The sequence below is a fragment of the Mauremys reevesii genome, linkage group 13, assembly GCF_016161935.1.
Source record: "Mauremys reevesii isolate NIE-2019 linkage group 13, ASM1616193v1, whole genome shotgun sequence".
NCBI lineage: Eukaryota > Metazoa > Chordata > Testudines > Geoemydidae > Mauremys > Mauremys reevesii.
Genome location: NC_052635.1, coordinates 25,677,602 through 25,705,106, shown reverse-complemented (window position 1 = coordinate 25,705,106; position 27,505 = coordinate 25,677,602). Strand labels below are relative to the sequence as shown.

The 27,505-nt window shown below is 46.7% G+C and overlaps 2 protein-coding genes across 14 annotated transcripts in view; one reads left to right on the top strand and one right to left on the bottom strand.

Annotated features, from left to right (window-relative positions):
• The window catches only part of LOC120380290, a 39,679-nt gene that overhangs the window by 6,590 nt on the left and 5,584 nt on the right, over positions 1–27,505 (bottom strand). For 2 of the 13 annotated variants that reach the window (XM_039497860.1, XM_039497861.1), the window contains exons 2-3: positions 11,938–12,005; positions 1,912–2,954 (exon numbers count right to left, since the gene is read on the bottom strand). The exons of 2 other annotated variants lie outside the window; for them this stretch is intronic. In XM_039497860.1, coding sequence (XP_039353794.1) covers positions 1,912–1,938 — 27 coding nt within the window. In that variant the 5' untranslated portion in view covers positions 1,939–2,954; positions 11,938–12,005. 9 more of the 13 variants (XM_039497858.1, XM_039497854.1, XM_039497864.1 and 6 more) reach the window with 8 other exon arrangements.
• LOC120380293 lies at positions 20,454–26,001 on the top strand. Its single transcript, XM_039497871.1, has 2 exons — positions 20,454–20,848; positions 24,566–26,001. Exons 1-2 carry the CDS (start codon positions 20,828–20,830, stop codon positions 25,358–25,360), a joined length of 816 nt encoding a protein of 271 aa, XP_039353805.1. The 5' UTR covers positions 20,454–20,827; the 3' UTR covers positions 25,361–26,001.

Below are 27,505 nucleotides of genomic sequence, written 5' to 3'. Positions count from 1 at the left end.
TCCCCTCTCCCCTGGGCTCTCTCAGGAGTGGAGACAACATGGCTCTAAGGAATGATGGCTGTCGTCTGCCAATTCAGGCAAAGGGTTTGAATCTCAGGGATGGTGGGATTTTCACAAGAAATACACTTTCCTTACTACTCCCAGTCACACCTCAGCTCACCAGGGTAAGAAATCAAAATGAAATCTCTGCTTGGTCGGTGTCTTTACTCGGTCAATACAACGGCACTTTGTCTGTAGTCACTTTCACTCAGTCTCTCTCCTTTGTTGGGAAGGATATCAATGAGCAGTTTCCCTGTTGTGAAGTGGACTATAGCCCATGAAAGCTTATGCTCAAATAAATTTGTTAGTCTCTAAGGTGCCACAAGTACTCCTGTTCTTTTTGCAGATACAGACTAACACGACTGCTACTTTGAAACCTGTTTTTCCTGTGAGTCTGTCACAGAAAAAGGGGAGAAAAACTTTATTTTTTTATAAAACCACAAAAATTATCATGGAGGGTGAGGAGCTGGATGAGTCCCCGCAATTCATTTTAAATACTTATTTTACTCTGGTCAATTTCACTTTGGAAGTGTCATGTTAATAGATAGAATCCTGGTGTTGGCTGTTGTATTGAAAATTATCTTCTGAAATCCACCTCATCCAATTTTCTGTTGAATCAATTAATGCCCCAGCCCTGCTGTGGATGTGAAGAGTTCTTATTTCCTGCTCTCCCCAGGGATTGCTATAGAAGGTAAGCCTCAATTTAAAACACATTTTATAATAATTTTCTAGCCCATCTGATCATAAATAAATCCTTCAGTCTGTGACCCAAAGCAGGGCAAAAATAACTAACTGCCTCTACAGGACAATCAGCCTTAAACAGCTGAGGGGCCTGAGTCTGTACTGAAGTTAAAAGGAATCTTGTTATGGACTTCAGAGGGTGTTGGATCAGCTTCTAGCAGAGGTGTCAACTGCCCAATTCATCTCAATGGAGTGTTAACTGTGAAATTGTCAAGCAGCTGAGGTGGCCTCATTAATAACTTTTTCATTGCTGTTTGCTTTGGTGGCAATATCCAGGCCGCTGCTGAACTTTTTTCCCCTGGGGTTTCATTCATTTGAAAGGTTTTTGCAGTGTGAAGTGGGGATGATATTGACATCCTCTGGGCAGGAGGTTTGGAGAGGGGGTGGGATAAATGTCTCAGGATTAACAGGGGTTCTCAAAATCCCCCCCCCCAAAATTGAGAAGGTATTTTATTAGAGCTATGCACCACAATGACAAGCTTTTATACAATTCAAGGGAATTCATTTCAGTGATGCACCAATGACACACAAAAAAAAAATAGTACTTTGCTCCTAACATTACTTTTCTTGGGAAAAAAAACAAAGACAAAAAAACCCACCCTGTACACACGTAAGTTAGGAGCCTTGGAGCTAGAGGGGTGCCAAGTAACAAATCTTAAAGCATTTCTGAATGCTGGAGAGCAGTTTGACAGAACTTTATTGAACAAGAACAGTTTCGATAAGATGCCTAGGTACTGGAACTAGGGGTGCTGCACCACCTCTGCCTTGAAGTGGATTCCATTATATACAAGCTTACAGTGTACTTCAATGGCTCTCAGCACCACCCCCAGTATACAAGTTGTTCCAGTGCCTCTGATGAGACGTTTATCATAAAGCAGCAAACCAGCACACAGTGAGCTGAACTGCAGTTGCTCTGCACACACTCATTTGACTAATATTGATGTCTAAGGCCTGTTCTTCTTAAGATAAATTTCTTGTGTGCTTATTGCCACGCTATGATTCCATTTCTCCACACACACCAGTAACAATAAGAGGAGACTTCTTTTAAAAATCATTCTTACACCCTATTAAAATGTGCAAAAACCCCTTCAGCTATCTAATCTATCTAAGGCACCATACTGTGCTCATCACCATGCAGAGTGAAGGTCTCACCAACATGTGGTAAATGTCTTTTGGCAGCACTGCTTGTCCCCTCCATGTTGTAAGTGGGATAAAATTGTGGCCTGCCCAAGAGCAAACTCATGAGAGCTGCACAACTCGGAGTGACTGGTACCTCAGGCACAGTTCCCCTTGGAGAGATTCCCAGGGTTTTCTTAACTCTTCTATAGGAAGGATCCAAAGTCCAGGTACTAGGAGGAGCTGTGCTGTTACATCTGCCCTGTAGACTCAACCAGGCTTCTGCTCTTCCGGGATCGCATGAGGTTGTTGATTTGGATTTTGATGTTACTATAGTCTTTACCTGCCAGCTTTGGCTTCCATCTCTTTGCCCCTTTGAACGCTGCGTTCACCAGATTGGGTGACAGGGCGGCTTTCTGGTGTGTGCCAGACACATTGGCCTTTCCCCGCCACTGCTGGTAATAATCCTGCGGCATCGTGTGTCTGAACACTGCCAGGGCATACTTGGCAATGTCGCCTTCGGCCTCCTCAAACAGTCTCCTGTCTTCCTCGGGGGAGATGCACAGGAGGGAGCTGTCAGGGATGCTGGCTGCTGCAGGAAGATTATGGGGCAGGGACTGTCCCTCAGGAGTGGATGGAACCTCTCCCGATTCCACAGCCTCAGGGTGTCCAGCTGGCAAGTCAGTTCCAGTTCTCCCACAATCCATTGCCCTTATTTCATCCATCTCTGCCAGGGGTATCTGGATCTCCTCTACCTTGGGAATCAAGAGAGTGCCTGTGGGGTGGCCAGCAACAGCTGGGGCTTGCTTGAGAGCAGCCAGCCTGGACTCCATAGCAGACACTCTCTTTGTCAAGTCCTCAACACACTCCCCGAGACTCTGATTCTCTCTCCCCACTTGCTGCAGCTCCTGGCACAGTGTCCAGACAGCTGCATCCCAGGAGTGTAGTGTTGTTTTAAAGATGACACTTGGAAAGGATGTTTGCTCCGGCGGGGATGGGTTACTCTTTGGATTCTTATTCTCAGTTCTCCGCTCAGCTGGGAGGCTTTGCACTTGCACCTGAAACGCACAGAGTAAAGTGTCAGAATAGCATTCAGTCTGTGTGAAGTACTGTCGACCTTCCACTCTGTTCACTGAGCGCAGATTCCTAATACAGGTGGGGTAGACAATGGGAACACACAGCACCTATTAATCCACTAACACTCATGCTTTGCTTAACACATGTGAGCGGTCCCATTGTAAGCACTATTCAGGATTGGGCCCCAGGTCATAGGGGGCAGGCTACCCCTGCATTACTTGATTGAACAGGGACCATACGGATGAGGCAAGGAGGTCTTACCTTATGATTTCAATACCAGCATCGCTGCCTACAGCTCACTCCCTGGCACTCCAGATACACCAAGAACAACCTAAGCTTGGCCTGGCCTAGCCTAGCCGGCTATGGTTGTCAGCTATGGATGCACCTGAACACTGTCCTTGTCTGCACTTGCAGATAAGCTGCCTCCAGCCATGGTCTGAATTCAATAGTTTAAAGATTTAGATGTAAATGATCAGGGTAAAAAATATGTCTGCATATAACTCAGCTCGAATAACGAAACTAGAGGGGTCAGTTTTAGGGAGCAGGGCTGCTAAAGTCAATTTCATATCAACATCATATACACCGAGTTCACTTGTTGATGCCAACAACAGGGTCAAATAATGCAAAGTTTTAAGTACATGAGAACCAGGGGAGAAACAAGCTACTGGGCAAGCAGCGAGAAAAGCAAAAAGAAAATAGCAGAAGAATCAACTCATTTTTAAATTTTGTTCAAATACTCTGTTATTCCCAACATAAGATTAGTATGTAACATGTACTACAACATTGTCTAGTTAAAAGTGCACCACGAAAATATTTATATAACACCACTAATCACTGAAAGAGCAGCAAAGAGTCCTGTGGCACCTTTATAGGCTACCAGACGTTTTGGAGCATGAGCTTTCGTGGGTGAATACCCACTTCGTCAGATGCATGTAGTGGAAATTTCCAGGGGCAGGTATATATGCAAGCAAGAAGCAGTCTTGACTAATCACTGAGTCACTGACAGAGTGTCTGCAAATAACAAATGCAGTCATTTGTAGGGAAATGCAGTTCCTCTCTGGATGCATTAAACAAAAAACAAAAAGAGAGACACCTTTCAAAGCTTTTTTTTTTAAAAAAAACAAAAACAAAAAACACCTTGCTCTTACAACAGTTCAAAGTCCTGCTTTCTAACCACAGATCTCCTGCATTTCTGTGCAGTCAAAGAGGCACTGTAATTTCTAATCCCATCTCTGCATTATCAGGCAGAAGATCTTGTTGTGGGAGGCTCAATGAACTAGCTGCTTCCCAGGGCCCATTCAGTTAGGAAGAAAGCAATGCAGTAGAAGGTTTTGAAAAGGAAACATTTTAATGTGCAGCAAAGACCACAGCAGATCATTATTACTGCAGTATTGACCAAAGGCCATAACCAACTTGGGCCCCATTGTGCTCGGGGCTGTACAATTCCCTAAATAACAGTCTTTCCCCCCCAGAGCATTAGGAAACAGAGTTTTCTCAGTCCCTCGAGTGTTAAATTACAGTGCCGATTCTGATTTAGTTTAGAATTCATCTGTAATTTGCTTTTTAAAAAGGACATGTCAGATTTGCCCTGCTTGATTTCAAAATGCCAGTGAAATCAGTTGCTATGACAACCCCAACCCTGCACCATTAGGAAACAAAGTTAAACTGATTAAAAACAGAACATATTTGTGCTTCACCTCAGCCATTCATGTCAGGAAGGAGGCCAGTTCTCCCCCTCCCCAAGCCAAACTCACTTTGGGGAAAACAATCCTGCAGAAAGACAAACAGCAGCAAAGGCCTTGAAATCAGGAAATGACTGTACCTTATTCTTACGAGGCATCCTGCAGCCAGAACAGGAGGGACAGCACCAGCAAAGAATGCAGCAACAGAACTCAAGTCTTTGGAGGCCGTAGAGGAACTGACCAAGGTAGCTGAGCTTTATACAGGACCAGGCTTTGTTTTCTTGAAGAGCCCATCCTGATGCAATCAAGTCAGCACTGGCTGGATTTGATTCCTGGGGCGTGACTCCCACACAGTTTTATACTCCAATATTATCAGTATTTCCTACGTGCACTTTTCTTTTACATAGACAATACTGCAGCAAATGTTACCCATTCATCTTAACCTGTGTTGCTAAGGCCTTGGCTACATTTGTGAGTTACAGTGTGATAAAGCCTCCCAGAGTGCTGTATCTTGCTCCCCATCCACACTGGCAAGGCACGTACAGCGCCATGTCCCCATGGCTACAGCGGTGCTGGTACTCCACCTCCCTGAGAGGAATAATGTTTGCTGTGCCTTGGCTACCCGGGTAATTTACTGCGCTGTGATAATCCCCTTATCAAGTGGCCACTCTTCTCATTGCTGTGATCTGCTGCAGGAATGTGGAAGTGTTGTTTCAAAGAGAAAAAGCAAACATTTTGCTGTTTGCTTTGAGAGAGAGAGAGAGGCACACAGGGGGGTCTGAACTTACAGGGCAGCCGGCTGACACACTCTCAGCACCCAAAAAACCTAACCCCCCCCCCCACACACACACACACTCCCTGTCCCACTCCACCCCACCCCTTTTGAAAAGCACGTTGCAGCCACATGAATGCTGGGATAGCTGCCCATAATGCACTGCTTCCAATGCAGCTGCAAATGCAGCCATGACAGTGCACTGGTAGCTGTCAGTGTGGACAGACTGCAGCGCTTTTCCTACTCAGCTGTACAAAGGCAGGTTTAACTCACAGCGCTGTACAGCTGCAAGTGTAGCCAAACCCTAAAGTACAGAGCATTTAAACTGATTTAAGAACTAGTTCAGGGTTTCCTTTTTGCCTTTCAGTTTGGCCAGTGAAAACCCAGTCGACAGTTTCTTTCCTGGGTCTCATGCACTAGCAAAATGCTGCAATGTTTGAGTTGTAAACACTGCAAGGGAATGACTATTTAAATCATCTGGGAAGAACCCCCCCCCCCCCCGCAAACATTATAGGCTTATCTTTAGTTAGACCCTGCCTGTACATACAATTTAAAAAAAAAAAAAAAAAAAAAAGAAAACCTACATCAACTTTTAGTTTAGAAACCCTTGCCATAAATAGAAATTTTTCAATTAATATAACTGAATGAGATTAACTGTCCTGTTATTTTTAAATTCAATTTAAAAAGGTACCCCCTAGTATTGTTAGAATCAAGAAGTTAATTTCACATCAATATCATACAGACCTAGTTGATCTAAAAAATACTGAAACTGACCAGTCTACTTCTACTGTTCCAGCTGAGGAAAATACAAACATCTTTGTTACCCAGGTTGTTTATATTAGGACCTTAAAACTATTCATATTTTACACAGTCCCTATCAGTAATGGGTCAGGGCTGAATTTATTTAATGTCTGAGGTTTAACAGGGACTGCAATGTCCCTATGAGAACCAGCTGGCAAGGGTCTCCACGGCCATTTTGTGCTGCAGGCATCCCTCAGCTGCCATCCCTCAGTGACTGGAGAAGGCTCACCCTGGAACCCAAGCTGTGTCCCTCTCCATGACAGGGCAGCGGGATCAGTGGTGGGCCTGAGATGCAAACACACAAGCAGGAAGCTGTTGGGAACAGGCCAAGATTTTTGCAGAGAGGCTGTCAGGGGTCAGCTTTCTAGGAGCTGTAGCAGGGTCAAGGAGTTAACCCTTTACCCTCTCCTCTACTTACATCTGATCTTTCCAGCCTCACAGGGCCTCATTACAAAGGCTACAGCCTGTGGGAGGACTATTGAGCAGGAACATTTCCACAGAGGAGGACAGAGTCTCTCCTGATTCCACAGCCTCAGGGACAGGTGGCCAGATTACAAGCTGGTCTCCGTCTCCCCACACTCCATTAGCCCTGTGACATCCCCACTACCACGGCCCCTGTGTGTGCGCAATGTCCTTCCCATCTCTGTGCTCCAAGGCCAAGAAACAAAATAAACACTTCCCTCCACGATGCCGACCAGAAATGACAATTGCACAGACAATTCCTAAACCCTAAGGCTTAAGCCTTCCCCCACAAGGCCATCACCCACCCCCGGATTTCAACCTCTTCAAGCTTTTAGCCTTTAGTCTTCAGTCCTGCAGGAAGAGCAGCTAGTACATACCCCTGCGCACATGGAGAATCTCATTGACAGGACTCCACACCACCAGGATAGCTAGCTGCAAGCCGGGCCCTTGGGCTGCAAGCCCTTTGGACAGGGTTAGTTTTTACTTTCGTGCCTTGTACAGCTCTGTGCACATTGGTGGTGCTAAACAATAATAGATGCTGATAAGTTTCCAGCTGACTTTCCCCTCTCCCCTGGGCTCTCTCAGGAGATGAGACAAAATGGCTCTAAGGAATAAAGGCTGCTTTAGACTGACATAGTCAGAGGTTTCAGATTTGTTGGGGTTTTCCACATTTTTTTTTTTTTTTAAACACACTTGTGTCTGAAAACTCACTTTTCTTACTACTCCCAGGCACAACTAAGGTCACCAGGATGGCAAGATATCCCGATGAAACCTCTGCTTGCTCAGTTGTTTACCGTGTTCATTATCAGAGGGGTAGCGTGTTAGTCTGGATCTGTAAAAGCAGCAAAGAGTCCTGTGGCACCTTATAGACTAACAGACGTATTGGAGCATGAGCTTTCATGGGTGAATACCCACTTCATCAGATGCATCACCCACGAAAGCTCCAATACGTCTGTTAGTCTATAAGGTGCCACAGGACTCTTTGCTGTGTTCATTAGCTGACACTTTGTCCATCATTTTCACCATTTCCCCTGAACTGTGAGTTACCGGTACTTCTTTACTGGACAGGACTCTGGACAGCAGCAACCTGTTCCCCTGTTGTTCTGTGAGAGGGAGAAAAACATCTTTTAGGGGGGAAATGCGATTGTATTTCCTGGTCTCCCCGGTGTTCTCTACAGAAGGTAGAGGGTTCAAAAAAGAATTAGATAAGTTTGTGGAGGATAGGTCCACCAATAGCTATTAGCCAGGCTGGGCAGGGATGGTGTCCCCAGCCTCTGTTTGCCAGAAGCTGGGAATGGGTGACAGGGGATGGATCACTTGATGATGACCTGTTCTGATCATTCCCTCTGGGACACCTGGCATTGGCCACTGTCAGAGACAGGATACTGGGCTAGATGGATCTTTGGTCTGACCCAGTATGGCCACTCTTATGTTTTTATGTTCAGCTGAAACGCATTTTATATTAATTTTCTAGCCCCTCTGGCTGTAAACAGAGCCTTCAGTCTGTGACCCAGTGCAGGGCAATGGAAAAACCTAACTAACCTTGCAGACAAACAACCCAACAACTGGAGAGGCCTGAGTCCACTGATGTCAAAAGGAGTCATTATGGACTTCAAAGGGCTTTGGATCAGTTTCTAGCAGAGGTGTGAAAACTGGCCCATTCATCTCAATGGGGTATTCACTGTGAAACCCTCCTTCTGGCAGCTGAGGTGGCCCCATTGAGAACTCTTGCACTGCTGTTTGTGTTGGAGGCAATATCCAGGCACTGGGGTTTGCAAGTTTCATTCATTTGAAAGGTTCTTGCATGGGAATAAAGCTTGACATGAAATGTCAATGGTAGACTGTTCTATCCCACTTACCCCTTTGTCTGGGACTTCCCCACCCCCGCTGCTCTGGTCTCTGGGAAAGCCTTGTCATTATTGTTATTTGATAATGTCCATACCAGTGATGGAACAGCTGGTTTTGTGCTGGGTGCTCTGTTAGGGACTAAAAAACAATGCTTGATGTCCCTCTTGTTCTGGCCCCAGGATGCCTCATGGAATAGCAAGGTACGGTCATTTCCTGATTCCAAGGCCTTTGCTGTAATTGTTTCTCGGCAGGATTTTTTCAGTGTTCAGCTGCACCCACACCTGACACCCTGTATTAGAAACTCGAGTGTTGGCTAGTGCAGGTCAAGCGTAGGTTGTACGTGTGCACCCGGAGCACCAGGGCATGAGCTGCAGGCTGTGATGCTGGTGTTGAGATCACATGCTAAAATAGCACTGGCGTCTCTATATGAGCCCTGTTCCAACCAAGTAATGCAAAGGGAGGCTGCCCTTTATCAACTCGGGGCACAATCCTGCAAGGACTTACAAACGGGCCCAGTCACATGCATCAAATGAAGCATGGATGTAAGCACTTCCAGGATACAGGGCTGGATGAACAGGTGTTCTGTGTTCCCATTGCCCACACATTTTAGAAATCTACACACAGAATGAACAATGATAAGGCCTATCGTGTTTCACGCAGACTGCACACTAACCTGCTTCCTCCCCCCACCCCCCATTGATGTGTTTCAGGTGCCAGGGCAAAGCCTCTTAGCTGAGCCTAGAGCCAAACCAAAAGAATCTGCAGAGTAATGCACTAACCCTGGGGGAAACGTTACTGACAGGTGTCACCTTAAACCATTGCTGCTTTCTAGGGATGCTGCCATCTGGATGCCATGCCAGGAGCTGCAACAAGAGAGGAGAACCAGAGGCTAGAGGAGCATGCTGAGGAGTTGACAGAGAAAATGTCCACAGTGGAATCCAGACTGGCAGATCTCAAGCAAGCCCCAACCCCAGATGAGGTTACACACACCACAGGTGTAGTCCTGATTCCCAAAGCGGCAGAGGTTGATGACACAAGGCCAGTGTACTGTGAGGGGACTGAGACATGTCAGCTATACACCCTGAGGATGTGAAATCAGGAGAGGCTCCATCTGCCTCTGACAAGCAATCCCTGCCCCATAACCCTCCTGCAGGAGCCAGCATACCTGACAGCTCCCTCCTGCGCATCTCCCTGGAGGAGGACAAGAGACTGTTTGAGGAGGCCAAGGGGGACATTGCCAAGTATGTCCTGGCAGTGTTCAGACACACAATGGAGCAGGATTATTACCAGTAGTGGCAGGGAAAGGCCCATGTGTCCAGCACGCACCAGAAAGCCCCCCTCGCCCAATCTGGTGAATGCAGTGTTCAAAGCAGCAGAAGCCAGAGCTGGCAGGCAAAGACTATAGTAACCTCAAAATCCGCATCAACAAGCTCATTCGATCCCAGAAGAGCAGAAGCCTGGTTGTGTCTAGAGAGCAGATGTAACAGCACAGGTTCCCCAAGTACCAGGGCTTTGGATCCTTCTCACAGCGGCATAAAGAAAATCCTGGGAAACCAGTCAGCTCTGGCAATCTCCCCGTGGCTCCAAGGGGAGCTGTGCTGGCAGGATCAGGCACTCAGTAGGTTTGTTCTCTGGGAGGCCACAGTTTTATCCAAGTTAAACCGCAGAAGGGACAATTGTAGCAGTACTGCCAAAAGATATTTGCCAAGCCTTGGTAAGGCCGTCACTCTACATGGTCATGAGCACAGTACAGGTGCCTTAAACAGATTAAATAGGTCAAGGGTTTTTGCGTGTTAATATTGGATACATTTCTGGTGGAGGTAAATACGATGAGTAGGAAGTATGGTTAGAAAATCTCCTGGTATTCTTATTGGTGTGCTTCAGAGAAATGTAATGGTACTCTGGAAATTAGCAGTAGGGGCACAAAAAAGGATCCCAACAAGAAAAGGCTATAAAGACATGAACACGAGTCGAATGAATATGTGCAGAGCAAGTTCTGCTGCTCAGATCACGGTGTCATTCTCTCAGACCTGCTGGTATGATTGTTCTGGTTTAGTCAAGATCTGTCAAACTGCTCTCTGGCAGATAAATGTTTTCAGGGTGGTTACTAACCCCCAGCTTCCCTCTAGCTCAGAGGTGGGCAAACTATGACCCATGGGCCACATCTGGCCCGTGGGACTGTCCTGCCCAGTCCTTGAACTCCCAGCTGGGGAGGCTAGCCCCCAGCCCCACCCCTGCTGTCCCCCCTCCCCTGCAGCCTCAGCTTGCCCTGCTGCCAGTGCTCTGGGTGACTGGGCTGTGAGCTCCTGTAGCTCTGAGTGGCATGGTAAGAGGGCAGGGAGCAGGGCATTGGATAAGGGTCAGGGGGTCCTGGGGTGCAGTCAGGGGACACGGAGGAGGGGGCGGTTGGATGGGGCAGAGGTTCGGGGCAGTCAGGGGATGGGGAGCAGGGAGGGTTGGCTAGGTGTGGGAGTGGCCTCTCATGGGGTGGGGGTGTGGATGGGGTCAGTGCTGTTGGGGGGGTTGGATAGGGGGTGGGGTCCTGGGCAGGGACAGTCGGGGACAAGAAGCGGGGGGTTGCATGGGTCAGAGGTTCTGAGGGAGGCAGTCAGGGGGCAGGAAATGGGAGGGGACGGATACGGGGTGGGGGCCAGGCTGTTTGGGGAGGCACAGCCTTTCCTACCCAGCCCTCCATACAGTTTCAGAACCCCGATGTGGCCCTCAGGCAAAAAAAAAAAAAGTTTGTCCAGTCCTGCTCTAAGCGGTCTCAGTGCCACTAGATGGGACAGAACACCACACCCAGAAGGTGTGTGGGTTACAGTTGCACCACTGAAAATTAATTCCCTTGCATTGAATAAAAGCTTGTCATTGTAAATGTGGTGTGTGTAGTTACAATAACTACACAATAATTTGATAAGGTATTTCCGTGGATTTGACCTAACATTTACCACCACCACCACCGACACACTCAATCCTACCAACAAAGCATGTCAATATCATTCTCATCTTCATACTGCAAAAAAACCTTTTAAAGAAATGAAACTTGCAAACCCCAGTGGAAAATCTCATTAGCAGCCTGGATATTGTCACCAAGGCAAATAGTAGTGAAAAAGTTATCAGTGAGGCCACCTCAGCTGCTAGGAGATTTGACAGTTAACACCTAATTGAGATGAATTGAGCAGTTGACACCTCTGGTAGAATTTGACCCAAAGCCCTCTGAAGTCCATAAGACTACTCCTCTGGACTTCAGTGGTTATAGACTCAGGCCCCTCAGCTGTTTCAGGCTGATTAACTGTCTCTACAGTCAGTTAGCCCTGCATTGGGTCACAGACTGAAGGATTTATTTATGAACAGATGGGCTAGAAAATTATTATAAAATGTGTTTAAATTGAAGTTTACCTTCTGTAGCAATCCCGGGGAAGGGCAGGAAATAAGACCTCTTCAAATCCACAGCAGGGCCAGGAACACTAATTGATTCAACAGAACATTAGATGAGGTGGATTTCAGAAGATATTTTTCAATACAACAGCCAACACCAGGATTCTACCTGTTAATGTGACCCTTCCAAAATGAAACTGACCAGAGTAAAATAAGCATTTAAAAAGGACTTTCAGGGACTAATCCTGCTCCCCACCTCCATCCCACACCCCGATTATTTTTATGGTTTTGCCAAAGCATATTCTACTCCATTTTTGCTGCAACCAAGCCACAGGATTGACTGATGTATAAAGATAAAAAGGGACTACAGACAAAATGCCATTGTATTGACAGAGTAAAGAAACTGAGCAAGCAGAGATTCAATTTTGATTTCTTACCATCCTGGTGAGCTGAGGTGTGACTGGGAGTAGTAAGGAAAGCGTGTTTTCAGACAGAAATGTATTTCTTGTGAAAATCCCACCATCCCTGAGATCCAAAACCTCTGCCTGAGCTGGCAGACAACAGCCATCATTCCTTAGAGTCATGTTGCCTCCACTCCTGAGAGAGCCCAGGGGAGAGGGGAAAATCAGCTGGAAACTTTGCAGCATCTATTATTTGGTTAGCACCAGCAATGTGCACAGAGCTGTATGAGGCAGGGAAGTAAAAGCCAAGCCTGCCCGAAGAGCTTACAGCCCAAGGGCCCATCTTGCAACTGCATTTCCCTACAAATGACTGCATTTGTTATTGCAGACACTCTGTCAGTGACTCACTCATTAGTCAAGACTGCTTCTTGCTTGCATACATACACACACACACACCCCTACCTGCCCCTGGAAATTTCCACTACATGCATCTGACGAAGTGGATATTCACCCATGAAAGCTCATGCTCCAAAACGTCTGGTAGCCTATAAAGGTGCCACAGGACTCTTTGCTGCTCTTTCAGTGATTAGTGGTGTTATATAAATATTTTCGTTGTGCACTTTTAAATAGACAATGTTGTAGTACATGTTACACACTAATCTTATGTTGGGAATAACAGTATTTGAACAAAATTTAAAAATGAGTTGACTCTTCTGCTATTTTCTTTTTGCTTTTCTCGCTGCTTGCCCAGTAGCTTGTTTCTCCCCTGGTTCTCATGTACTTAAAACTTTGCATTATTTGACCCTGTTGTTGGCATCAACAAGTGAACTCGGTGTATATGATGTTGATATGAAATTGACTTTAGCAGCCCTGCTTCCTAAAACTGACCCCTCTAGTTTCGTTATTCGAGCTGAGTTATATGCAGACATATTTTTTACCCTGATCATTTACATCTAAATCTTTAAACTATTGAATTCAGACCATGGCTGGAGGCAGCTTATCTGCAAGTGCAGACAAGGACAGCGTTCAGGTGCATCCATAGCTGACAACCATAGCTGGCTAGGCTAGGCCAGGCCAAGCTTAGGTTGTTCTTGGTGCATCTGGAGTGCCAGGGAGTGAGCTGTAGGCAGCGATGCTGGTGTTGAAATCATAAGGTAAGACCTCCTTCCCTCATCCGTATGGTCCCTGTTCAAACAAGTAATGCAGGGGTAGCCTGCCCCCTATGACCTGGGGCCCAATCCTGAATAGTGCTTACAATGGGACCGCTCACATGTGTTAAGCGAAGCATGAGTGTTAGTGGATTAATAGGTGCTGTGTGTTCCCATTGTCCACCCCACCTGTATTAGGAATCTGCGCTCAGTGAACAGAGTGGAAGGTCGACAGTACTTCACACAGACTGAATGCTATTCTGACACTTTACTCTGTGCATTCCAGGTGCAAGTGCAAAGCCTCCCAGCTGAGCGGAGAACTGAGAATAAGAATCCACAGAGTAACCCATCCCCACCAGAGCAAACATCCTTTCCAAGTGTCATCTTGAAAACAACACTACACTCCTGGGATGCAGTTGTCTGGATGCTGTGCCAAGAGCTGCAGCAAGTGGGGAGAGAGAATCAGAGTCTCGGGGAGTGTGTTGAGGACTTGACAAAGAGAGTGTCTGCTATGGAGTCCAGGCTGGCTGCTCTCAAGCAAGCCCCAGCTGTTGCTGGCCACCCCACAGGCACTCTCTTGATTCCCAAGGTAGAGGAGATCCAGATACCCCTGGCAGAGATGGATGAAATAAGGGCAATGGATTGTGGGAGAACTGGAACTGACTTGCCAGCTGGACACCCTGAGGCTGTGGAATCGGGAGAGGTTCCATCCACTCCTGAGGGACAGTCTCTGCCCCATAATCTTCCTGCAGCAGCCAGCATCCCTGACAGCTCCCTCCTGTGCATCTCCCCCGAGGAGGACAGGAGACTGTTTGAGGAGGCCGAAGGCGACATTGCCAAGTATGCCCTGGCAGTGTTCAGACACACGATGCCTCAGGATTATTACCAGCAGTGGTGGGGAAAGGCCAATGTGTCTGGCACACACCAGAAAGCCGCCCTGTCACCCAATCTGGTGAACGCAGCGTTCAAAGGGGCAAAGAGATGGAAGCCAAAGATGGCAGGTAAAGACTATAGTAACATCAAAATCCAAATCAACAACCTCATGCGATCCCGGAAGAGCAGAAGCCTGGTTGAGTCTACAGGGCAGATGTAACAGCACAGCTCCTCCTAGTACCTGGACTTTGGATCCTTCCTATAGAAGAGTTAAGAAAACCCTGGGAATCTCTCCAAGGGGAACTGTGCCTGAGGTACCAGTCACTCAGAGTTGTGCAGCTCTCATGAGTTTGCTCTTGGGCAGGCCACAATTTTATCCCACTTACAACATGGAGGGGACAAGCAGTGCTGCCAAAAGACATTTACCTCATGTTGGTGAGACCTTCACTCTGCATGGTGATGAGCACAGTATAGTGCCTTAGATAGATTAGATAGCTGAAGGGGTTTTTGCACATTTTAATAGGGTGTAAAAACGATTTTAAAAAAGTCTCCTATTATTGTTACTGATGTGTGTGGAGAAATGGAATCATAGCGTGGCAATAAGCACACAAGAAATTATCCTAAGAAGAACAGGCCTTAGACATCAATATTAGTCAAATGAATGTGTGCAGAGCAACTGCAGTTCAGCTCACTGTGTCACTGTCTTATTCCTGCTGGTTTGCTGCTTTATGATAAACGTCTCATCAGAGGCACTGGAACAACTTGTATACTGGGGGTGGTGCTGAGAGCCATTGAAGTACACTGTAAAGCCTGTATATAATGGAATCCACTTCAAGCCAGAGGTGGGGCAGCACCCCTAGTTCCAGTACCTAGGCATCTTATCGAAACTGTTCTTGTTCAATCAAGTTCTGTCAAACTGCTCTCCAGCATTCAGAAATGCTTTAAGATTTGTTACTTGGCACCCCTCTAGCTCCAAGGATCCTAACTTACGTGTGTACAGGGTGGGTTTCTTGTCTTTTATCAGTATGGGTTTTTTTTGTTTTTTTTGTTTTAAGGAAAGTAATGTTAGAAGCAAAGTACTATTTTTTGTCATTGGTGCATCACTGAAATGAATTCCCTTGAATTGTATAAAAGCTTGTCATTGCAGTGCATAGCTCTAATAAAATATCTTCTGAATTTTTTGTGGGGAAATTTTGGGAACCCCTGTTAATCCTGAGACGTTTATCCCACCCCCCTCCCCTAACCTCCTGCCCAGAGGATGTCAATATCATCCCCACTTCACACTGCAAAAACCTTTCAAATGAATGAAACCCCAGTGGAAAAAGTTCAGCAGCAGCCTGAATATTGCCACCAAAGCAAACAGCAATGAGAAGAAGAGCACAAGAAGTAGAACTCCACATGGACTCCTCCTGAGGGTCGAAATGACAGTCTGGACCTATACATTGAATGCTTCTGCTGACGTGCACAGGCGGAGATTGTGGAAAAACAACATCGCTTGCCTCATAACCTAAGTTGTGCAGAACGCAATGCCATCCACAGCCTCAGAAACCATCCTGACATAATCAAAGAGGCTGATAAAGGAGGTGCTGTTGTCATCATGAACAGGTCTGACTACCAAAAGGAGGCCACCAGACAACTCTCCAATACCAAATTCTACAGGCCACTTCCTTCAGATCCCACTGAGGAATACACTAAGAAACTGCACCATCTACTCAGGATACTCCCTACACTAACACCGGAACAAATCAACATACCCTTAGAGCCCTGACCAGGGTTATTCTATCTACTACCCAAGATCCACAAACGCGGAAATCCTGGACGCCCCATCATCTCGGGCATTGGAACTCTCACTGAAGGACTGTCTGGATAAGTGGACTCTCTACTCAGACCCTATGCCACCAGCACTCCCAGCTATCTCCGTGACACCACTGATTTCCTGAGGAAACTACAACGCATTGGTGACCTTCCAGAAAACACCATCCTAGCCACCATGGATGTAGAGGCTCTCTACACAAACATCCCACACACTGATGGAATACAAGCTGTCAGGAACAGTATCCCTGATGATGCCACAGCACAACTGGTTGCTGAGCTCTGTGCCTTTATCCTCACACACAACTATTTCAAATTGGATGACAATATATATCTCCAGATCAGTGGCACCGCTATGGGCACCCACATGGCCCCACAATATGCCAATATTTTTATGGCCGACCTGGAACAACGCTTCCTCAGCTCCCGTCCACTCACGCCCCTTCTCTACCTACGCTACATTGATGACATCTTCATCATCTGGACCCATGGGAAGGAGACTCTGGAAAAATTCCACCACGATTTCAACAGCTTCCACCCCACCATCAACCTCAGCCTGGACCAATCTACAAGGGAGGTCCACTTCCTAGACACCATGGTGCAAATAAGCGATGGTCACATTAACACCACCCTATACCGAAAACCTACTGACCGCTATGCCTACCTTCATGCCTCCAGCTTCCATCCCGGGCACACGACAAGATCCATTGTCTACAGCCAAGCACTGAGGTACAAATGCATCTGCTCTAACCCCGCAGACAGAGACCAACACCTACAAAATCTCCACCAAGCATTCTCAAAACTACAGTACCCGCACGAGGAAATAAGGAAACAGATCAACAGAGCAAGACGTGTACCCAGAAGCCTCCTACTGCAAGACAAACCCAAGAAAGAAACCAACAGGACTCCACTGGCCATCACATACAGTCCCCAGCTAAAACCCCTCCAATGCATCATCAGGGATCTACAACCCATCCTGGACAATGATCCCACACTTTCACAGGCCTTGGGTGGCAGGCCAGTCCTCGCCCACAGACAACCTGAAGCATATTCTCAACAGTAACTGCACACCGCACCATAGTAACTCTAGCTCAGGAACCAATCCATGCAACAAACCTCGATGCCAACTCTGCCCACATATCTACACCAGTGACACCATCACAGGACCTAACCAGATCAGCCACACCATCACCGGTTCATTCACCTGCACGTCCACCAATGTAATATATGCCATCATATGCCAGCAATGCCCCTCTGCTATGTACATCGGCCAAACTGGACAGTCTCTAAGGAAAAGGATAAATGGACACAAATCAGATATTAGGAATGGCAATATACAAATCCTGTAGGAGAACACTTCAGCCTCCCTGGCCACACAATAGCAGATCTTAAGGTGGCCATCCTGCAGCAGAAAAACTTCAGGACCAGACTTCAAAGAGAAACTGCTGAGCTTCAGTTCATCTGCAAATTTGACACCATCAGCTCAGGATTAAACAAAGACTGTGAATGGCTTGTCAACTACAGAACCAGTTTCTCCTCCCTTGGTTTTCACACCTCAACTGCTGGAACAGGGCCTCATCCTCCCTGATTGAACTAACCTTGTTATCTCTAGCTTGCTTATATTTATTTTTATATTATATATACACACTCCCTACCTGCCCCTGGAAATTTCCACTACTTGCATCCGACGAAGTGGGTATTCACCCACAAAAGCTCATGCTGCAAAACGTCTGTTAGTCTATAAGGTGCCACAGGATTCTTTGCGGCTTTTAGCAATGAAAAAGAAAGTTAGCAATGAGGCCACCTCAGCTGCGTGGAGATTTGACAGTTAACACTCCATTGAGATGAATTGGGCAGTTGACACCTCTGCTAGAAGTTGATCCAACACCCTCTGAAGTCCATAACAAGATTCCTTCTAATTTCAGTACAGACTCAGGCCCCTCAGCTGTTAGAGGCAGTTAATGAGCCTTAACAAGACAGTTATTTTTGCCCTGCTTTGGGTCACAGACTGAAGGATTTATTTATGAACAGATGGGCTAGAAAATTATTATAAAATGTGTTTTAAATTGAGGCTTACCTTCTGTAGCAATCCCTGGGGAGAACAGGAAATAAGAACTCTTCACATCCATAGCAGGGCCAGGGGCATTAATTGATTCAACAGAAATTTGGATGAGGTGGATTTCAGAAGATAATTTTCAATACAACAGCCAACACCAGGATTCTATCTATTAACATGACACTTCCAAAGTGAAATTGACCAGAGTAAAATAAGTATTTAAAGTGAATTGCAGGGACTCATCCTGCTCCTCCCCATCCCTGATCATTTTTGTGGTTTTATAAAAAATAAAGTTTTTCCTCCCCTTTTTCTGTGACAGACTCACAGGAACAACAGGTTTCAAAGTAGCAGCCGTGTTAGTCTGTATCCACAAAAAGAACAGGAGTACTTGTGGCACCTTAGAGACTAAAATTTATTTGAGCATAAGCTTTAGTGGGCTACAGTCCACTTCACAACAGGGAAACTGCTCGTTGATATCCTTCCCAACAAAGGAGAGAGACTGAGTGAAAGTGACTACAGACAAAGTGCCATTGTATTGACCGAGTAAAGACACTGACCAAGCAGAGATTTCATTTTGATTTCTTACCCTGGTGAGCTGAGGTGTGACTGGGAGTAGTAAGGAAAGTGTGTTTTCAGACAGAAGTGTATTTCTTGTGAAAATCCCACCATCCCTGAGATTCAAAACCTGTGCCTGAAGTGGCAGACGACAGCCATCATTCCTTAGAGCCATGTTGCCTCCACTCCTGAGAGAGCCCAGGGGAGAGGGGAAAGTCAGCTGGAAACTTTGCAGCATCTATTATTTGGTTAGCACCAGCAATGTGCACAGAGCTGTATGAGGCAGGGAAGTAAAAGCCCATTCTGCCCAAAGAGCTTACAGCCCAAGGGCCCATCTTGCAACTAGATTGAGTGATGTGGAGCCATGTTAATGAGATTCTTCACAGGCTCCAAATCTGCACTAGAGCTCCTCATGCAGGACTGAAGCCTAATAGGCAGACCTAGGTGGATTAGGAAGTATATAGGGGGGTGGCTTTGCTGGCAGATGTTTGTGCCATTCTCGCTGTTGGTCAGCATCATGGGAGAAGTGTAGTTTTTTGTTAAGACTGGCCTTGATGGCAGACAGGGCCTAGGTCCCAGGACTGGGGAGGGCTTTGAAGATGGTAGTGGTGAAGGGGATTAACAGGGACTGGCATTCTGCATTTCAGAGAAGAGGTCAGAGGGGACACTTCTGGGCATGGGGCAGGGTTTCTCCACTGGTCCCTCTGCAGGAGTAGGCCCTGCAGCCTGGAAACCTTGTGGTACCTCTGAGATCTTGACACATCTCTGCAAAGAGTGAATCCCTCAGGAGTTTTCCCCAACTTCTATCCTGCCCCACTTCTACAACTGCCCATTTCTGGACCCCTCCTCTTTCCCCTCTCCTTGAAGCAGGCCTGGAGAGGAGTCACTGCTGCTCCTAGCAGTGTTATCTCCAGAATAGCTTTGCACTGAGATGCCCAATGTCTTAGGAGGGAAGAAAGCCATGGAAACCGCCTACTCCCAGCCTGCCCCCACCTGGTCTGAAAAGCCCCAACCTGCTGTGGGGATTCCCAGGGATACCAGGCAGGGGAAGGGCATGCAGGGGGAGGAGGCTGTGTCCCTCACCCACATCCGTGCCTCCCATCCCAACTCTGGCTCCCCTGCCGTCCCATAAAGTGAGGTGAGCCCCAGGCTCTTCATCCCCAACTTCCAATTCACTGACTCAGCAAGACAGCCTGGTTCAAGCCAGGCCGCAGTACCAGGGCCTGCCAATCACTGTCAGATTGAAATACCATCCCCACTTAGCAAAACCCACTCAGGTTCGGACTGATTTTCTCGCTCCCATGAGTCACCAATGGATTGTTCACTCACAAAAGAAAATCATGGCCTGTGGGGATCCTAAAATGCAAAATTCCAGGCTCAGCAAAAAACAAATCAAGCCAAACACATAACATGTACTTCAAAAGTGGCCTGGCAAACGAATATCCTCCTGACCAGAACTCCTGCTCCAAGGACATCATAATGCTCAGCCAACAGAATTCCACTGCTCATCAAGGCTGAATACACACTGGGAATGGACTGGTTCAGGAGTATCAGAAACAGATTCACAAAGCCTGTGGTTAATGGGACAGTCACTTTGCATACGGATGGCAACGCACAGAGGCCTCGCTGGAGGTTTGGGATTTGTTTGTTTGTTGTTTTGGGTTTTTTTTAAACCACATGGTGGCATGTTGAGCAAACAAGCTGAGGGAGCCACAAAGTGTCTTAGGCTAGAAAGAACAATCTTGGCCCCTTGAATTAAAAGGTGCTCAGCATGCAGGCCTATGTCCTAGTGCTGTACAAACCCATAAAAACCCCAAACCTGGCAGTTTTACTGAGTAAGACTCTCAGAACTGGGATCAAAAGGGTATGTTGGTTAGTTTGTGGGAGAAACCACCCAGGGATTCAAATCCAGCCAATGACAGCTTGATTGCATCAGAAAGGGCACTTTGATAGAACAATGCCTGGCCCTGTATAAAGCACAGCTACCTTGGTCAGTTCCTGTACATCCCGGTGAGTCCTGTTACTGAAATTTGTTGCTGTCGCTGTCCCTCCTGGTTTGGCTCAGGATGCCTCATTGGCCTTACAAGGTACAGTCATTTCTTGATTCCAAGGCATTTGCTGTAATTGTGTCTCTGCAGGATTGTTTACTCCACCATGAGTTTGGTTTGGGGAATATAGGGGAACCTGGCCTCCTTCAGGGCATGGATGTCTGCAGTGAAGCTCCAAGGCCTCTTGCATTCATTTCCAATCAGTTTTGTTAGTGTTGCAGGATTTGAGGTTGCAAACTCTGTTGGCCTTCAGCCTTTTTAAACACTTGTTTGTAATTAACCCTTAATTGTAACCAAAGAGAATATCAGGTGGAGGTTACTGGGAAGGGGTTAGGATCCTGAGACATCAGATCATTCCATTCTTAACACATTTTCATTCTCTCAGAACTTTCTCAGGAAGATTCCCCAGAGTCTTATTTTGCTGATGCTGGGTTTCAGCCCAAAGGGAAAATGTGGGCAATTTCTCCCTATCCCCAACCAAGTTAAGTTGAAACCTTTGGAGTTCTCCAAGCAGGTTAAATCTGACGTGTTCTTTTGAAAGGAAAATGCAAATTTTGCTCAAATGCCTTATAAGTCATTCCGTTCTTAACATGTTTTCATTTCCTGTCTGACACTGCAGATGCTGGCGGTGAATAACCACTGAAAGCAGATGATGCAATTAGTGTAGTACAGAGAATATTTTTCCCTCACATGCTTTTCTTTTAAAAAAAAATACACAAATTCGCGGTAAAAGCTACTCAATTCATCTTTACTTATGTTGTTCATAGAACATTTAAACAAAAATTTTAAACTAGTTTCCTTTTAATTGCTTATGCTGTTTTGTATTTCTCTCTCAGTTTGCACCAAGAAAACACACTAGGGAGTTAAAGCACAAAAGTTTTTTGGGTGGTAGGTGGAGGCAGGAGGAAACAGGTGTGAGAAAGGAAAGATACTATATATAAAACCTGCACAAATTAGATAAAACCATCTTAATAGAATTAGAAATGTTTCATGAATTTAGTTGAATGAATGAATGAATGCAGTTTACATAAGAACATAAGAACATAAGAAAGGCCGTACCGGGTCAGACCAAAGGTCCATCTAGCCCAGTATCTGTCTACCGACAGTGGCCAATGCCAGGTGCCCCTGAGGGAGTGAACCTAACAGGCAATGATCAAATGATCTCTCTCCTGCCATCCATCTCCATCCTCTGACGAACAGAGGCTAGGGACACCATTCTTACCCATCCTGGCTAATAGCCATTTATGGACTTAGCCACCATGAATTTATCCAGTCCCCTTTTAAACATTGTTATAGTCCTAGCCTTCACAACCTCCTCAGGTAAGGAGTTCCACAAGTTGACTGTGCGCTGCGTGAAGAAGAACTTCCTTTTATTTGTTTTAAACCTGCTGCCTATTAATTTCATTTGGTGACCCCTAGTTCTTGTATTATGTGAATAAGTAAATAACTTTTCCTTATCCACTTTCTCAACATCACTCATGATTTTATATACCTCTATCATGTCCCCTTAGTCTTCTCTTTTCCAAACTGAAGAGTCCTAGCCTCTTTAATCTTTCCTCATATGGGACCTTCTCTAAACCCCTAATCATTTTAGTTGCTCTTTTCTGAACCTTTTCTAGTGCTAGAATATCTTTTGAGGTGAGGAGACCACATCTGTACACAGTATTCGAGATGCATGGATTTATATAAGGGCAATAATATATTCTCAGTCTTATTCTCTATCCTTTTAATGATTCCTAACATCCTGTTTGCTTTTTGACCGCCTCTGCACACTGCGTGGACATCTTCAGAGAACTATCCACGATAACTCCAAGATCTTTTTCCTGACTCGTTGTAGCTAAATTAGCCCCCATCATGTTGTATGTATAGTTGGGGTTATTTTTTCCAATGTGCATTACTTTACATTTATCCACATTAAATTTCATTTGCCATTTTGTTGCCCAATCACTTAGTTTTGTGAGATCTTTTTGAAGTTCTTCACAATCTGCTTTGGTCTTAACTATCTTGAGTAGTTTAGTATCATCTGCAAACTTTGCCACCTCACTGTTTACCCCTTTCTCCAGATCATTTATGAATAAATTGAATAGGATTGGTCTATCTTGGGTTTATCATCTTGGGTTTAAAAAAAAAAACTAAACATTCCCCTAATTTGCCTATGTTATGGTTAGAATCAAGTGAACTGGATCTAGGGCAGGGGGGGCTCAAACACACAGCCCGTGAGCCGCCCGCCCCTCTGCCTACCCGCAGGATTGCCCCCTGTGGCGCTGCGAGCCCCGCGCTGATCTCTGAAGCAGCTGGCAGCACGCCCCTTCGGCCCGGGGGGGGGGGGGGGGGAAGGAGGCAGAGGGCTCCTGCATTGCCTCCTTCCAGGCACTGCCCCCCGCAGCTCCCATTGGCCGGGAACAGGGAACCCGGGGACAGTGCTGGTGGTAGGGCGGCTGATGCAGACCCGGGACACATCAGTCACACCTCCCTGTGGGCCTTTCCCCCTCCCCAGGGCTGGGAGCCAGGCCCTAGGTGGCTGGGATCTGGCAGGTGTGGCTGCAGGGAAGGGTCTAATCAGGCACAGACAGCGCTGTAAAAATCTGCTCTGCAAAAATCCCAGATATTGCCTCTGATTTGAAAAATCCACCCAGGCAGATGGTGGAGGATTAAAAAAAAAAAAAAAAAAAAAGGCATGTCTGGGAAAACCCAATCTATGGTAACCCTAATGATCTAAATGATATTGATATGAAACTGACTAGAAAAAACACTGACACTGGCCCTTCTGCTTTCACTGTCCAGGCTGAGGAAAATTCAAACATTTTAATTTGTTTAAAATTAGGATCTTAAAGCTATTCATGATTAATTCAATCCCTACTAGTAACAGAGCAGCGCTGGGTTTTTAAAAATCTGATCTTTAATCCAACAGTGACTGACATGTCCCTGTGAGGAAATGTTGTTCCAACACAAACACACCAGCAAGCAAGGGACCCCACTATCCCTTTTGTACCACAGACGTCCCTCAGCAGCCCTCTGTGACAGGACAGCAGGGTAGCTGGAGTGTGCATACACAGAGACCCCTGCACCCTTTGTCCATTCCCTGACAGGGGGCTCTCTGCTGGCTCTGTGGCAGGCACGCATACACAGGGAATGGGCCAAGATCTTTGCAGAGAGGCTATGGTTGACATTCTAGGAGCTATAATGGGGCTGAGGAGCTGTCCCCTATCCATTACATATATTTGATCATCCCAAGTTTACCAGGTTGCTCTACGCTACAAACGCTACCTGTGGCTGAAACCAAGCCAGGGCTGGATGCAGCTTAGCTGCAAGGTTAGACAAGAACAGCATCCATTCCAGCTGCACCCATAGCTGACGCTCGGTGTTAGAAACTGGGGCTCTGGCTAGTGCAGGCCACACTTCGGTTGTACTTGTGTATCCAGTGCACCAGGGCACCCCTGTAGGCAGCGACGCTGGCATTGAAGTCACAAGCTAAACAAAATTGGCTCCTCCATACCTGTGCAAAGCAAGTAATGGGATGAGAACCTGTCCCTTATCAACTTGGGACCTGATCCTGCAAGAACTTACAGCAGGACCACTCATGTGTATCATGTGAAGCCTGGGTGTAAGTTCTTGCCTGCAAGGGGCCTGGGTCAGTCAGTGTTGTGTCCCGTTACCCATTCCTATTATGGAGTCACAACCCTGAGGGCAGGGTGGTGTGGTTTATATGCTTCCCACAGACAGCACACTAATTGACACTTTTTACATGTGTTTCAGTTGCAGAGAATCATAGCTGAGAGTGTAGCCACTAAGAAGGATTCACCCACCGCAGGAGAAACATGGCCTACAGGCATCCTATTCAGACCATCCCTGCCATCCGGAAACACAGCCATCTGGTTACTGACCCGGGAGCTGAAGCAAGTGATGAGAGAGAATCAGAGCCTACGTCAGCATGTTGAGGACTTGACAAAGAAAATGTCTGTGATGGAGTCCAGATTGGCCCATCTAGAGCAAACCCCAGCTCCATGTGTGACTGGACTCCCCACAGGCACTGTCCTGATTCCCAAGCTCGGGGAGATCCAGATACCCCTGGCAGAGATGGATGAAATGAGGCCAATGGACTGTGAAGGGACTGAGATTGATTTGCCAGCTGGATACCCTGAGGCTGTAGAATCAGGAGAGGTTCCATCCACCCCTGAGAAACAGACCCTGCCCCATAACCCTCCTGCAGCAGCCAGCATCCCTGACAGCTCCCTCCTGCGCATCTCCCGCAAGGAGGACAGGAGACTGTTTGAGGAGGCCGAGGGTGACATTGCCAAGTATGCCCTAGCAGTGTTCAAACACACAATGCCGCAGGATTATTACCAGCGGTGGCGGGGAAAGGCCAATGTGTCTGGCACACACCAGAAAGCCACCCTGTCGCCCAATCTGGTAAATGCAGCGTTCAAAGCGGCAAAGAGGCGGAAGCCAAATCTGGCAGGCAAAGACTATAGTAACATCAAAATCCAGATCAACAACCTCATGCGATCCCGGAAGAGCAGAAGCCTGGCTGTGTCTACAGGGCAGATGTAAGAGCACAGCTTCCCCGGTACCCAGGCTTTGGATTCTTCCTATAGAAGAGTAAAGGGAATCCTGCAATTGAGAAACCAGTCTGCACTTTGAATCTCCCCACAGCTCCCAGGCGAGCTGGGCCTGCTGGAACAGCACAGTATGGACCCCAGGGGTTTGCTCTTTGGGAGCCATTGTTGTTTTATCTTCCTTAAACCAAGGATGGGATCAATGAAGCAGTGCTGCCAAAGGACACTTACCAAATGTTGGTAGGACTTTCACTATCCATGGCGATGAGCACAGTATAATTGTCTTAAGTAGATTAGCTAGTCTAGAGTGTCTTTGCAGGTCATTGTGAGGTGTCTTGTAGATGTAGGTAAGAATTATTATCCCAAGCATTGGTAACCTCTTTCAGATTGCCAGGAGTTAGAAAACCCAGGCTTAATTAAGGTACAGCATTGGGATCCTTGGAGCTAGAAGGATGGTTTCCAACTTGTAGAATGTGTCCCCCTCCCCATGTTTAATTTTTAGCAAATTGGTGGTCACTTGTTAAGAGCAAAGCAATGTTTTGATGTCAGTGAAATGTAGTATTCTCTTGATTTGTAATTCAAAAAAATGCTGTGTGCAATTGTAATAAAATCTGTCATTTAATACAGGCTGTTCACCTTCTGGACTAGGTTCATTTAACTGGATGCAACCTAAAATGTTGAGAGAACTTGTTAAGCCTCATATTGTCCACCCCAACTCCCTGTCCAAGGCATGGTAACACTATTCCCATTTTATACCAATGGGCAAGGTGAATTCTCTTACCCTCCTGCAAAAATGGAGATCATTCACTCTGCGCAAAATTCACCCCTCTGCATAGGGCTAGTACAAGCCCCAGGCACCCTATATGCCCTCAAAATAGAGCTTTACATATTCTGCTGGTCCTCCACCCAGGACTGTTCCATGTATGCACATGAACCCCCAGCAGGCTTGCTACAACCCCAAGTACTGACCCAGGGGCTTGTTAGAGCCAGGGAGTTGGCTTGGTACTTCTAGTGGGAGGGGGAATGGGAAATGCAGAGGTGTTGGAGCAAAGGGGAGCATTTATGAAGGTGTGAAATATCCCCCTTTGTTCCTGCTTCCTTAGGATGGAAGGCCCAGACCCTCAGCAGTATTTAAGCAAATTCAAACATCGACACTGATTTGGGAGTTAGGTGCTTAGTGCTTTAATAGCTTTGAGGATCTGGGCCTAAGTTATTCCCCTTCCCAGCCACACAGCCTGCCCTGGCGTGTCACCTGGACCAACCCTTTCACCAGCTCTGGTTTTCTCGGCCCTGTCCACCCTAGGCCTTTCCCACCACTCACATTTCCCACCATTGCTAGCAGCTGTGCACTGCCACCAGCAGCGCCAGCATTTACTTAGACTGGGCACCGCCGGCCTTTTAACCAGCACATCACCAAACTCTGCTCAAAGGAGGGTCTAGACGACATGATGTTAGCACTTGGTCTCCCAAACAGGGCACCCGAGGAGCTGCTGCAGAGGGAGCTTGAGAGGGAAACCCGAGTGTAGGCCAGGACTGAGCACTATTTCTGGACCATTGATACAAAACACACCAGAGGAGCAGCATTATTACCATTAACCAGTATCTGCAGGATCTATGCACGTTGCTTGAGATATTGCCCTTGCTAGGAGAGCAGATTTTGCAGCCTACTTAGCTGTGTCTTTTACAATAATTGTCTTTGTTACACTACTTGTTTCCTTAAAGACTAACAGATTTATTTGGGCATGAGGCTTTTTTACCCACGAAAGCTTATGCCCAAATAAATCTGTTAGTCCGGTGGCACCTTAAAGACTCCTTGTTGTTTTTGCGGATACAGACTAACATTGCTACCCCCTGATACTTGTTTCCCAGCTCAGTAGCAGAGTGACGGAGGCTGTTCTAGGTCTTGGGGCCAGCACTCAGGCTTTCGACATGGCCACACTTTGGCCTTTTCTATTCAGTAGCCATTTCTCCACCTGCAGGAGCCAGCAATCCATGGTGCTTAATCAGCACTGGCCCCTCGATGAAGATAAAGGCATGCAAGGGTTGCACCAACTGAGCTCATCAGTGTTTAGCCTGATCGGTACAAACCATGCTTGCCCTTGTCTAGATGCTGTACGACTGGGGCAAGTACCCCCATTGC